Source organism: Hyperoodon ampullatus (assembly GCF_949752795.1).
Source record: "Hyperoodon ampullatus genome assembly, chromosome: 2".
Lineage (NCBI taxonomy): Eukaryota > Metazoa > Chordata > Mammalia > Artiodactyla > Ziphiidae > Hyperoodon > Hyperoodon ampullatus.
This window is the reverse complement of record NC_136915.1, coordinates 196,383,417-196,398,028: the sequence shown is the minus strand read 5'-3', so window position 1 is coordinate 196,398,028 and position 14,612 is coordinate 196,383,417. Positions and strand designations below refer to the sequence as shown.

The window sequence follows — 14,612 nt, the reverse complement described above, 5'->3', positions numbered from 1 at the left end:
GAGCTACTAGTGGGTGTGGCTGAGCGCTAGTCCTTAGTACTGATCACGGGACAGAAGGTGCTGCGTCCTTGAAAGGAAGAGGGAAGGGGCTATGATCGGTGCAGCGGATGAACTCTTGAGAATGGTTCCAGTTCAGCTTTACCACGGAGGAATTCTGTAAGCCCAAATCCCCTGCTGCGAAAGCCTAATGGATAACACAGATCAGTTCCTAGATTTCTTCACAGCGGAGATCAGTTTCAATATACAAGAACTGCTCTGTCCATTTTCATCCTGATGTGGCGTTGGGATCCACCTGTGAGTTCAATTCACTCCATTCCAATGTCTTTTATACGGAATTCTTTGGGGATGTGACACCTTTGATTCACAGTCTGCAATACAAATACCCTGATCCATCATTTATTGGCTATTAAGTATTTGATTATTATGCTTTATTAAATTCAATATCTTTAAACCAAGTGTTTAATTTGTGTTGCTTGGAGCCATTCAGAGTATTTTTTTTTCCCCTTTCTTTCTGTTCTTCTTTTCCCCCACCAATCTCTGTGTGTTTTGGAAGCCGCACTCCTAGGGGCTGTAACTAAGCTCGTTTTGCATGCAACATTTCAATCAGCAGGTTGTTGTAGGGGACATCCCCGTTCAGGTGCTTGTAGTAGAGGTATTCCTCGGCCTGCATGCTGATGGCCCGGATTTCAGGTAGTCGGAGTAGCAGCTGCCCGAATTTCTCTGTTTGCTGTGGGTAGTTGCACATCGTATAGTCCAGCAGGGCAGCGTTGACTTGCTCCTGGACCCCTTCGACCAGCTGGAAGTTCTCCAGGTTTTTGACATCTGGATTTAAAAAAAAAAAACACAAAAACCCCACAATAATTCGATGATGTTTTAATTCCTGTTTACCCCAGCAGTGTGTTCAGTTAAAGGAGGTGTTTTCCTCCCGACATAAAGCAGACTTGATACAATGCTCGAGATTCAGTCAGCCCCACTCACCAAACTTCCTGGGAAAACGATCACAAAAGCGCTTTAGAAGAATGTCTTGTTGAAATTCTGCCTACACCTCCAAATCAATTAGACACCAATGGATTTTGAGCAAGGTCAATTCTTTTCATATCTCACAAAAGGAAAGGTTTAAGGATTCCTAAAGCAGAGAGATCATAATATATTGCCAGCAAATGAGTCCCTCTAGGAAGACCTATCTTAACCCAGTATATGACACAATTCATAGAATTCTGTATTAATTTTTCTGACCCAAGGTGAAATCTGTGTCCAGGGTATGATGTAGTTAATTCTAATAAAAAGTGACAGGGTTCTTGTTTCTGTTTGACATTTTCTAAATGATTCTGAAAGCCTTTGACTTGTCTAGCCTATGCTAATGAACCATCTGTACACTCCAGTGACTGCCAGCGGAATATAGCCGCTGCTGGGAACTCTCTAAAATATATGTCTCAGTGACTAATGATCTTTATCAAATGAAAGCCTTGTCCTTTAGGCAGGATTCAAGCCAGGATGGCCGGCACCCTTTAACCTGAATGTGGTTTCTAAAGTCTGATACTTCACTTTTTTTTTCTTCTCCCTTTCTTTCTTTTTCCTTCTGGACATGAGTCGCTCACACAGAGGAGACGGATGCAGGCAATCCACCCAGCCTAACTCCTGGAGATCCTCTGCCTTACAGGTCCTCATAAATGCTGAATAAGAGGGAAACAGAGTCAAAAGACAGACCGACACACACACACAGACAATGAGCAAGGGAAAACGGTTGTGGTGGAATTTCTCTTGTGGAGTTTATTTATGTTAACTGTACAACTTTTACACAATGTGTATATAGAAGCCTCTAGAAGAAATGCATAGATATGTGTGTGTGCGTTTACAGACATCCATGCTAAGAAGGTAAACAGATGCATCTACCCCTCCCCCCGCTTTATTTTCTAATTGGAGAAAAATAAATAAGAACGATTCTATAGAAAACCACATAATACTATGACTAAAAAGTTAAATGTGCTAAACTCAGTTAAGAGTCACCAAAATAACTCTTATCCAATATTTTCGGCTCTATATGTTGTTAACCTTAGCCTGTATGTATGTGCAGGTCCATGTTGGTATCTCTAAATGCTGTTACAATAGGCTGCCTTACATTTGCTGTTGAAATGTGTCCAGGATGATTTCAGTGTTTACATTTTGAGCCGTAACTTTGCATGAAACATGCTTCCCCCTTTCTGTCCCCAAATCTCTGGCCCAAATTAAAAACAGTGGGGAATTAGTACCGACATAGTGTGAGCATTCAGGATCACATCTATGTCAAAGTACGATGGGGGAATCAGAAATATTTGATTATTTATTAATGAGATGTACAAACAGACAAATGCTACACTACGAGCTCACGCCTTCCTGTGGCATTTAAACTGACATTTAAGTTGTTACCCACTGGACGTTGTACCCAGGTGGCACTTGACAGTTAATAAAGCAGTTTCCATCTATCTCATCTAAAATGTCTAAAAAGTTATTTTAAGTTATTTAAAATACTTAGAAATATTAGTTATATTTGGTTCAAAATTACAAAATGTAAACAACTGGAAGTACCTTGACTATGCTGTACCTGGGCAGATGACAGAAAAATCTACATTCATGTTAGCCTGCTTCTCTGCCATGCTCTTATACTTTCAGAGGCTCACACTCTGCTTACAGACATCAGTGCTTCATAAAGCTTCACAGCAGAGAACGGGTAATGCAAAAACAGTTCATCTGAATTCTGACCAACTTCTTAGTGCTGTTTCTCTTTACCCTCCACTCAACCTAAAGAAAACATTTAAACTTAAACATGAAACGTAAGGAAAAATTTAGTTTTCTCTTTTATTTACCAGTAAGAAGTTGAAAAAAAACCCCAAACAAGCAACTTCCAGTGTTACAGTGATTTTAACACAATCATAGGAAAAAAATCGAAATGGAGTACTATTTTATGCTACAATGAAAGATATTCTCACAGCAAGAAAAGCTAGCAATAGTTACAGAAGTTTATAGGGAGGAATTTGCACGGAATGAAATGCAAGATAAACGAATAATAGTCTTTTCAGAAAGTTGTTTTTGAAACCTTCTTTTTTTGATAAATGTATTTTTTGAGAACAAGGTTCAACCTTCTGTGATAAATTATGGAATTCTGTTAAGAAACAAAAACAGCCAACTGCTAACAAACATAAAACAAAGGATGGATCATAAGTTCTGGTTTATTCACTTACTATTAGTACATGTAACCATTAAAATCTTCAGTTCAGCATTCACTGGATAATTTCTGTGAATACTGGTCCAAACTGCCACCTTTCTCCCCAAAGTTTAAAAATGCAAGCAATTTTCCTTCTGAAGGAAAATACTGTGTTTTTAATGTGTTTATCATTAAACACAAAAAAAGTTATGCTGCTAGTTGCCCCAAAGGTACTTACTAACTGAATGTCTATTTTGTTTTCCATGTCTGTACAGGCAATTTGTAATTTAGTAGCAATGATTCTGATATGTAAGCTACAAGGTCAAAAAAAGAAAGAAAGAGGGATTTCCCTGGTGGTGCAGTGGGGTTAAGACTCCGCCCTTCCACTGTAGGGGGCGTGGGTTCAATCCCTGGCCGGGAGCTAAGATCCCACAAGCCACGCGGCAAGGGCCCCCCAAAAAAAGGAAGGAAGGAAAGAAAAAGATTTTGATTAAATTACTCTCATTCACCGACCAAGAAGGTCCTGGATCATTGCTCTGGCTGATCTCTTTCAGCTCCTGTCTCTCTCACTGCATCTTGCCCTCCTTTATTAATCGTCCATTTCCCTATGTACACTGCCAGCATCTTCAGGTGACATGTTATATATTATATGTTTTAGTCAAGGTTTCCCCAGGGATTTCTCCAATTAATGTTTGCTTTATATTAGTGGTGTATTTGTCCAAGGTTGATTAGTTATAAAATGACCTATTACATTAGCTGTTACGTATCTTATAGCTGTTATGTATCTTATAAGTCTATCTCCTTTCTTTTTCTAATTTGAGAGCAGCTTTCAAAAACTGATTTATACAATAGACCTCTCCCTGAAATATTTTAAATGTAATAGTGTGTTCTGTTCAAAGAATTGTGGTGAATTCTTTTGTGAGCCCCTGGGTTCCTGAGTGTCTTTCATTTTCGGTCTGACAGGCAGACCTTGGTTTTTCCACTATGGGGAATGTAAATTGGTGTGGCCACTGTGGAAAACAGTATGGAGGTTTCTCAAAAAACTAAAACTAGAACTATATTGTATGACCCAGAAATTCCACTCCTGGGTATATATCTGAAAAAACTGAAAACAATAATTCGAAAAGATACATACACCTCAATGTTCATAGCAGCATTATTTACAACGGCCAAAATACGGAAGCAACCTAAGTGCCCATCAATAGATGAATGGATAAAGAAAATGTGGTACATATATACAGTGGAATATTACTCAGCCATAAAAAGAATAAAATTCTGCCATTTGCAACAACGTGGATGGATGTGGAGGGTATTATGCTAAGTGAAACAAGTCAGGCACAGAAAGACAAATACTGTAATGATATCACTTATATGTGGAATCCAAAAACTACAACAAACTAGTGAATAGACTATAGAAACAGACTCACAGATACAGAGAACAAACTAGTGGTTACTAGTGGGGAGAGGGAAGGGGGAGGGGCAGGATTGGGGCTGGGAATTAAGAGGTACAAACTCCTACGTACAAAATAAATAAGCTACAAGGATATATTGCACAACACAAGGAACATAGCCAATATCTTATAATAACTATAAATGGAATATAACCTTTAAAAATTGTGGATTAAAAAAAAAAAAGCCAACGGAGAAGTGCCAAAACACAGATGCCACCACCTCTCGGAAAACTTGGAATTTTCTCTTTCATGTAGCTCACTTGTATGTACATTTTAGGAAGAGTCCAGAAACTTAAGTGTGCTCCCATAATGCTCATAGAATTCCTTTTTATGCTACTCAATGCCCTTTCCTGAAAAATTAAATATGAAATACATTTAAAATCTTCACCATTTCCTCTGGGATGCTCCCCTACCAACCAAGTCCTCCTCTAATGAATGGGTGCTGGCATGCTTGGGAGTCTTAGCTCATCCCTACCAGGAGTCCATAACACAGGAAATTCGTGAATGAACTGATATTTCCCCCCAGTTCTTCTGTGGTGCTTCATCCCAAAGTCTCCCGCGTTTGGCACACTACGTTTTTCTTTGACGTTTATGTAAACTTCATCTTAATACAATTTAGAAACGCAAGTTAATGAACCCTAACATTACAAATTCTGAGTTGGAAACAGTATGTAAACAGACAGAGGCATCCAACCCTTTCTCCAGCGCCTTTAAATTTTGATGACTGGCAAAATCATTTTGAGCTTCTCCTCTAAGTATCAATCTCTTATCATCTATTCTACTTTATTCACTCAGGGACTAATTACCAACTTTTTATGTGAGGCAGCATTACGATAAGCTCACAGTGGGGTACTCAGATTTTTTTCCATCCTTAGTGGAAAGTAAACCCTTAGGTCTTCTTGAATATATTACAGCTGGCTTTTCGGTCATTACGTGGCATTCAGGCTCTTTCTGAAGATGAAGATACTGATTTCTATCTCCCCGGTACCTGCCATGTGGCATAGGCTGTAAATCCTCCCGGTCAGCACACTCTTTTCAGAGACTGGTCCTTTGCTGAGCAAGGAGCCTGGGGGGCCGGGAAGACTCAAATGGCCCAAGAATATAATTATCTTTGTTCACTTTCCACACGTGGGGAAAAAAATCTCATCCTGTCCTTTAAAAGATACAAAAGTGGGGAAAACAGGTACCATTCTGCAGCCGGAGAACCCTTCTTTCCCCTGTGGCTTTTGGAGGGGTGACATCTGTAAACTGGCTCACAATTTGTCCTCAGAAGACCCTTTCCTTTGATAGGCCAGCAAAGGAGAAAGGAAATGAATTTTCTACAGGGAATTCATTTTAAAATTATTTTTAAAGGGCTATATTTAAATAATTTGTATAAATAATTTTGTAGGAACTTCTGGAGAGCAACATGCTAGCTCTTTTCATATGAACCAAGTTCACTTAATAGTGAGGGCTCTTTAGGGGTTGGAGATGGGCAGACAGGACACTTTTAGTGCAGATGCCTGAGATTAGATTCTACTCTGCTTCCAGTAAAACTTAAACTCAAGATTTTAAATTAATTACTGGTAAGTCCTTTACATAAATGTGTGTGTGTGTATATGTGTGCACATGTGTATGATTATTAGCGACCAGAACATACAATTCAATGTCTTCATATACAAATTACTAACAAGAAAATGCAACTCTTTGACAGGAACTGTGTGTAAAAATGTGGACATATAGCATACGTATTATTTCTGTATGTAGAAAGAAGCCCTTCCAACTGGTTGGTGTTTCATAAGTTACAAAACATGCTACCATGCTTCACTTATTCTTTCACACGTTATGTATACGCAGTCTATGAATTCATTCATTCATTCATTCAAAGAGCCCTGTGCCAGGTGTTGAAGATAAGAGGAATAAGACACAGTCTCTGTGTCCAGTGCTTCAGAGACAAGAAGTGGGTGCCCTTGACACACACAGGATGGGCACCTAACCCAGGGCCTGGGGGCAAGAAGGGTTCTTGGGGGAAGTGACACCTGAGAGGTTTTGAGAAACGGGTGAGCTGAGCAACACGGGGAGGAAAAGGTGGCAGGAGACGGCAACCCCCACACACAGCCTCTGAGACAGGAAACGGGGTCCTTGGAGCCCCGCAAAGTGGCTTACCTTCCATGGAGGAGAGCAGGGTGTAAAGTAAGGATGGACCCTAAGGTTTAGGACTGTGAAGGGCGCTGCACACCAGACAGAGTCTGCATTTTGTTCTGGAAGCCATGCAGAAGCATTGCAAGAGCTTAAGAAGGAAGGATGCGGTCAGCTCTCTGAGTCAGAAAGACCAGGTGTGTGGAGAGGCTGTCGCAGGAATACAGGTGACAAGCACGGTGGCCATGGGGGTGGGGGGACGGACTTGAAAGGCATCAAGATGGTTGACTCAACAGAGCTTGTTGGCCCTGGATTAATCGCGAGCAAAGGTCCTGGATGACGCCAGGCAGGCAGGCTGGTGGTGGCCATCCCTTCAGCAGGAGTTGGAGCAGATTGGAGGGGCAGCCATGGTGAGTTTAAGGGACATGTGGGACATTCCCTAGGGATGTAGGGGAGATGGCTGGAGATACAGGTCTAGATGCAGCAGAGAGGCAGGCCTGGTGTCCAGACCTGGGAGCCGTCCGCGGACAGGTGATGGATGAAACTCCCGGAGTTGGTGGGATCGTGTGGACAGAGAAGGGGTCAGTGGTGGGCTTCTGGAGACAGCCAACTTGCCAAGGATTCTTTCTTGAGAAGGCATTACAGGTGTTATGAGATTTAGACTCAGAGAGATTAAACAGCTTTTCCACGATCTCTAAGTTAAGGACACACCCAGAGAATGGGGGAGCAGCTGACATTTAGCAAGCGCTTGTCAACGTGCACAGGATTGTTTTTTACATATCTCATTTAATACTGTTAAGAATCTTACAGGGAAGGTATTATGATTCTCATTTTCCAGGGAAAGAAACAGGCTGAGAGGGGTTCAGTGAGTCACACACGTCCTGAGCTGGAATTGGTGTCTCCCTTGAAACCCCTGGGCTCTGCCCCATGAGATCACAGAGGTGGGACCTGAGCCCCAAAGGGCTCGGGACATCCCAGTCCCAGAGCTTTCCCCCCATGTCACAGCCCACAAGTTCCTGCCACCTGCGGGGTTGGAGAAAGGGGTGTGCTGGTTGGTCCAATAGTTCAGTTTCTAAAGGGTCTCATGGTCCCTGAATGAAGTTTTCAGAGAATTTGAATGAAATAACATACTCCCGACACTTATATTGACGTATTACACACCGTAATCATCTTAATGACACAGATCATGGTTAAAAATAGTCACAGCTAACACTGAGCAGAGTCCAGCGTCACAGGCGCCCTCCTGGGGGTCTTTTCTGGACACACCGGAGCCCAGCCCTTGCCACCGGGGCTGTGGAGGTGCCGGGACTAAGAAGTAAGTTTCTCCATTCTAACCTGCTTTATATTTAGAAAAGAGGGTTTCATCAATTTAAAAAGTCTGAAAGCCACTTGATTTTTGACAGGAATGGTGGTCTAATCTAGTTTCAAGCAAGTCACTCAGTCTCCTCTGAGCCAGTTTTTCCATCTGCAAAATGGGGAAATAATTCTTACAATCGCTTAAAAGTAACATGATACCTAAAATATGAATAAACTTTAAAAAGTATACAAGCATTGTATATTCACGGGGCCTTATTTTTCTTATAATTTTACTGATAAAATTTGAAGATTTTGTTTGCTTCCAATACACACCTGGAAGGTAACCTTTCTACACAGCAATGTGATCGGTTTCCTGCCATAAAGTTGCATGGACAAAACAGAATCTCTGATGTTGCAGTTTTCCAAAATTAATGGAAGGTAGAGGGATTACTTGCAAGTTTATCCTATCCTCAATCACAAAGAATATTCAGGAAAACATGGCCAAGGCTTAAGTTTCAGTTAAAGATATGCCACCATGTTTTCTTAATTTTGAAGCCCAATTTCCCCAAACACATATGACACTCTGAACAAAAGGCTACTAATGCAGTGCCTCACATGGTTGCTGAAAAGTACAGGCTCAGGAAATACCATTGCATAAAGAATGTCACTCGCAGTGGGCCTGCCCTTTTGTCAGTTTTGCGTTCATAATATGTCACCCCCAAGAGGCAGTGGTTTTTTTTCCCAAAGGAGAAGAACATTCCTCACTAATCAAATATCGTGATTTCTAGACCTGATTCTGTCTCCAACTGTGAGATCACGAGCATGTCACTCTTTGGGGCCTCAAGTTTCCTGGCCTGTGCAGGGCGAGGGCTGGAGACTTGACGATCTCCTGTCACCCAGCGCTAAGAGTCTACAACTGCGTGACTATGAGCCCAACTTTTGGAAGGAAGGTGCTGGATTGGTGTCGTCAACAAACAAGTAAGGACAGGCATCGCTCGGCCCCCACCCCATCACCTGCGTTTTCACTCAACTGTCCGGACAGGACTTCAATTCTCCAAGATGGTTTCTGGCCTGAATTACAAATTATTTCAAACTCTGTTTAGTATGCAGCCATGATTTGACACACCGTGCCACAGGAAAATGGTACCTGAATTCATTTATGTCCTAGCAGCGCCCCCCTTTACAAGGAAGGGTGTAGCTTTTGCATGGACTTGAGGACAAAGCTTGCAGAAGTTGCAAAGCTGCCTCTGGGTGCTGACATGGGTCAGGCGCCCTTTCCGGAAGTCTACACATTATAGATTGGATACAAACGGCGTCACTTAAATGCGTCGAACAAGACACTGTTCCATGAGTTTACAGACATGTCCTTCTCAGGATAAGACAGACATCCTCGCCCCGGTCTAACGCTGAGACCACATCTCTGCCGGGCTCCTCTCTGGACGCAGCGGTCCTCTTGCTTGTTTCTGCCTCAGGACCTCACGCTTGCTGTTCCTGCATTCGGGATGGTTCTTCCCGATCGTGTGGGGCTCTGTCCCTCACGTCCCCCGAGTCTCTGCTCACACGTCAGCCCCTTGGAGACGCCTCTGTGGAGAACCATGTCTAAAACAGCGCTGCCTCACTATCAGATCACTCTGGCTCCTGACTCTGCCTTAGTTTTCCTTAAAAATATATGCCACGTGTGCAAGACCTATGCGTGCCCCCGTGTTTGTTCACAGACACACAGTTCACGGTAGCCAAAAGGTGGAAGCAACCCAAGTGCCCATTACTGGGTAAAGAGATAAACAAAATGTGGTCTCTACATACAATGGAACAGTGAGCAACCTTGAGAAGGAGGGACATTCTGATACGTGCAATATGCCAGTCACAAAAAGACAAATACTGTATGATTTCACTTATCTAAGGTACCCAGAGCAGTCAAATTCATGGAGACAGAAGTAGAAGGGTGCCTGCCAGGGCCTGGGGGGAGCGGGAAATGGGGGTAGTTTAACGGGTACAGAGTTTCAGTTTTGCAAAACAGAACGAGTTTGGGAGATTGGTTGGACAACAACGTAAATGGACTTAACACCTCTGAACGGTACCCTTAAAAGCGGCGAAGGTGAGACATTTTATGTTCTGTAGAGAACAGACTGGTGGGTGCCAAGGGGCATGGGGTTGGGGGAGGGGTGGAGTGGGAGGTTGGGGTCAGCACATGTAAGCTTTTATATAGAGGATGGATAAACAACAAGGTCCTACTGTACAGCACAGGGAACTACCGTCAGTGTCCTGGGATAAACCATAATGGAAAAGAGTATGAAAAAGAATGTATATATACGTATAACTGTGTCGCTTTGCTGTACAGCAGAAACTAACACAACATCGTAGATCAACTATACTTCAATTAAAAAAAAAAGAAATTTTATGTTCTGCGTATTTTACCACAATTAAACATTGAATAATGTACTGTACGTGTAGGTTATTAAACATAATGTAACAGACACCTGGGAATCCACTGCTCTGCAGAACCAGATGGCCACCGACACCCTTCAGGTTACCTGTGTATTCCTTCCATGGGCCAATTCCTGATGCCGTAGAGTGACCGCTATCCATTTTGTGTTTCCTCTTCCCTCACATCCCTAAACTGTACATTCTTATTGATGCCTGACTGACTTTACAGTATACGGTTATTTGTCTAATTGTTATGTTTGCCTGTCATCCTCACAAGAAGGAAAGCTGTGGGACTTCCCTGGTGGTCCAGTGGTAAAGAATCCACCTTGCAATGCAGGGGATGCAGGTTCGGTCCCTGGTCAGGGAACTAAGATCCCACATGCCGCGGGGTAACTAAGCCCACGTGCCACAACTACTGAGCACACAAGCCACAACTACTGAGCTCATGTGTCTCAACTAGAGCCCGCATGCCACAACTACAGAGCCCACTTGCCCTAGAGCTTGCCCGCCACAACTAGAGAAGAGAAAACTCACACGACGCAACTAGAGAAGCCCGTGTGCTGCAGCGAAAAGCCCTCGTGCCTCAACAAAGATCCCGCGTCCTGCAACTAAAATCCGACGCAGCCTAAATAAATAAATAAATAAATAAATAAATAAATAAAAACGAAGAAGGAAAGCTGTGAAGGCCGGGACTTGGTCTAATTTGCAGCTGAGCCCCAGCATCTAGGCCAGTGCATAGCACAGAGAAAACCCTCACTAAATATGTGAGGGATGAATGAAAGAATATATTTCTTGGTTAAATACTGTTTGGCCCTAAACCAAAATCTTTCTTTCCTTCTTTTTCTTCTTTTTTTCTGGGGGCCTTTGACATGCTGTTATGCTTCCATATCAAATTCATGGCAGACTTTGTTTCCTGCAGAACTGTTTCATAATCGTAAACAAAAAGCACCAACTCCACTCTGTGCTGTGCTTTCTAGGGACACTGTTTCAGTGGGGATTCTGGCTGGGTGCTTTGCCTGCAGCGCCAAGGCAGCCGGAGTTTCTTGCCTCCTTTGCACCTTCTGCGTGTAGAACATTTATTTCCTCTGCTGCGCTGTCCACCCTCCCCGCGCACTCAAGGCCCCAGGCTGAAGGCTGCAGGGTATGGCTTTATTCTGTTCTGTAGATCCAACCGCTTCCTGGACACCCTGCCTGAATGGCTAGCGGGCATCACAAACCTGGGTGTGTAACACCACACGCTCCAGTCCCTGGTTTCTGGGAGTCTGTCCCAGCTCTTAATTTTCCTGCACCGATTTTCAGACCAATGTCCTCCAGTCTTGGCACAGACATTCCAGCCTCCAGGAAGCCTCCCCCAAGCCCATCTCCGTTTGCCCATCACAGGGGGCGCTGGGTATCACCTGGTTACCTGTCAACTGTGAGGACAGGGATCTTGACCTTGGTAACGGTCACCCCTCCCCAGGCCTAGCACGGTGCCTGGACAAAGTCGAACCCCCTTCACACTTGTTAAACGAGAGAATACATTTTCACATTAATGTACACATCCATCTTCGCCTTGTTTGTGTCTGGAAGGCCTTCCTGAACCTACAGTCCCTGTGTCCTGCCTCTCCTCCTACACGGCATCCTCGCGGAAGCCCAGATGCCCAATATAGACCCTAGGAAACTTGCTACTTTGAATTAAGCTCCCATGAATATGAATCATATGCAGAGTAACTCCTTAAGGATGGACTGAACACCTCACATGAGCCTAAGTCCCAGCTACTAGACCCTTAGGCAGTTTCAGAGTTCCTCACTTGGTTAAACCCATAACCAATTTCAGCTATAATAGTAGAACACATTTCCTATCATTCCTCTCTAACAATGAGGAATTTTTGACTCAAAATAATTTCACAATTTGGTACACAATTGAAGAAACGGAGTTCAGTGTGTAGGAGAAGGGAGACCATCTGGTTGTTCGATGTTGTGAAGTGGTACGTAATCTGAAGATGCTGAGAAAAGTCTATCTGGGGGCTGTGTGCTATGTCAGGGACCAACCACTGACATACGACATTCATTATTTTCCTTCTCTGTATACATTTGCAATTTGTTTTCCAGAATTCCGAGGGATACAAATGAGGCAGGAAGGCTATACTACAGGGGTTTTAAGATCAAGAATTGAAACAGATTGTAAGTTTTACCAACCTCTACATGCCACTGATACTGAAAGCCACATAAAAATGCATGGAGAATGAAAGGGAGAAAAAAAAAAAAAAAGGTCTCTGGCTGGGAATCGATGGAATATTTTGAACCAGGAAACAGAATTTAAAGGGGCACAGGATGAGACAATTTCCCGGTTTCCCCCTAAAGTTCAAATAAAGCTGTCTGTCAAAGAGACTTAATATGAAGGGCAAATACATACAACGTTTTGATAAAATAGGTAGCATTTCGAGTCGCAGCTGCCCTGGCCGGCCGGCCTTGGGAGCCTGGGTCCTCATCTTGTTATAAAGACCATCTGTCCTCGCAGAATAGGAAATGTCCACATGCATAAAGAGCTGTCCTTCTTCAGAGAAAAGCTCCTCATCCCACTCTCGTAGTCACGTTCGAAAACAGTTTTTGAATCATACATTTGCATTTTTGATTTCCACTCAGGAAAGCCTGCAGTTTTGGACAAGCTTTCTTATTCTCTTCGAATAAGGTATGGGCGTCACTTTGTTCATAGGCAAGTCTAGCCTATGAATAAACCAACGTTATCATATGAAAGAGAATTAAACAGGCAGATCCAAGTGGGGATATATTAAGCCAAACTTAAGCTCCAGTTGTTGAATTTAGCCTGGGCTCCATGTCTGGTTTGCCTCAGGATAAATTCAGCTTTCCAGCTAATCGAATGAGGAAAACTGCCTCAGGTATGATAAAATTTACAAGAGAGGCTGTCCAACCGTTCTTGTTAAAAATATTAGCTTAAAGGCATTCTTATCGTCTTTGGGATGAAGACCGTATTTGCATTCAATTATTTGATTTCAAACTTTTACGAACTCGGATCCCATATTAGCTGAGCCAGTTAAAATATTATTTTGTGGCAGAGTGAGTGACAAAAAAGCCCAAGTCAGTCCGACGTACTCAGCTTTGGTTAGTGTCGTACAACTTTCCTACGGACTCTGGGAGAGGTTATTTCTAAAAGAAAGGGTAACATTTGAGAATATAAATGTACATTTAGTAAACAAGGTACTGTATTCGCAATACACAGTTGACTTCAAACATTTTTCCACGTTAGAGCCATAGTCCGGAAGACAGAAGATGTAATCTTCTAGATATTTCTACCTGTACAATCGACACTCCTTCATAATTCAGCATTTGAAAGGAATCCTTTTCTTTGTTTTTTTGCGGTACGCGGGCCTCTCACTGTTGTGGCCTCTCCCATTGCGGAGCACAGGCTTGGCGGCCATGGCTCACGGGCCCAGCCGCTCTGCGGCATGTGGGATCTTCCCAGACCGGGGCACGAACCCGTGTCCCCCGCATCGGCAGGCGTACTCTCAACCACTGCGCCACCAGGGAAGCCCAGAAATCCTTTTCTTTAAAGGGCTCTTGTTAGTCCACTGGCAGCAGCGCAACTGCATTGCCAGGGGCGGCTTGTTCTACACACAAGGCTGGTTCCAGCCTGTTTTCTCTGTCCTCCAGGACTGGGAGGTGGCGAGGGATGGAAAGGGCCAGGGATGAGAAGGGCCGAGGGTCCGGGGGGAGCGGGGGAGAAGAGGGAGAAGTTTCCTTCCAACTAAAGAGCGGTGGAAATGTCAAAAAAAAAAAAAAGGCATTCGACAATCTCCCCCCAAATAACCAGTTTATACAGTATCACTTGTATTACTCAGACCTCAGGGCCTGTAGCTGATTGGGCAGGAACCTCAAGGAATCTTCTCTGGTACCAAGGCCACCAGACGGTAGGACTGTCTGGTGCCAGAAAGACACAGATGTGTCTCCACCATCCAGCTGTGCTCCCGACCCAATTCCCTGGGTGATAGGGCCCCGGGGATATCACTGCTGTGACTTGGCTTCCATACTTCCCACCCAGTGGCAGCTGTGATTAGATGTGAAAAAAATCAAACACCTGGTGGACCAGTTCTCATCCCACTCATTTCAACAGAAACCAAGACGTGACTGTAACACACGCATCA

The 14,612-nt window shown here is 43.5% G+C and overlaps 1 protein-coding gene across 1 annotated transcript in view; it reads right to left on the bottom strand.

Moving 5' to 3' along the window:
* Positions 1-574: 574 nt before the first annotated feature.
* The window catches only part of NR5A2 (nuclear receptor subfamily 5 group A member 2), a gene marked incomplete at both ends in the record, with an annotated part of 122,755 nt that continues 108,717 nt past the window's right edge, over positions 575-14,612 (bottom strand). Inside the window, 1 exon segment of the mRNA XM_079696441.1 lies at positions 575-822. Within this exon segment, the coding sequence (XP_079552567.1) occupies positions 575-822 (248 nt within the window).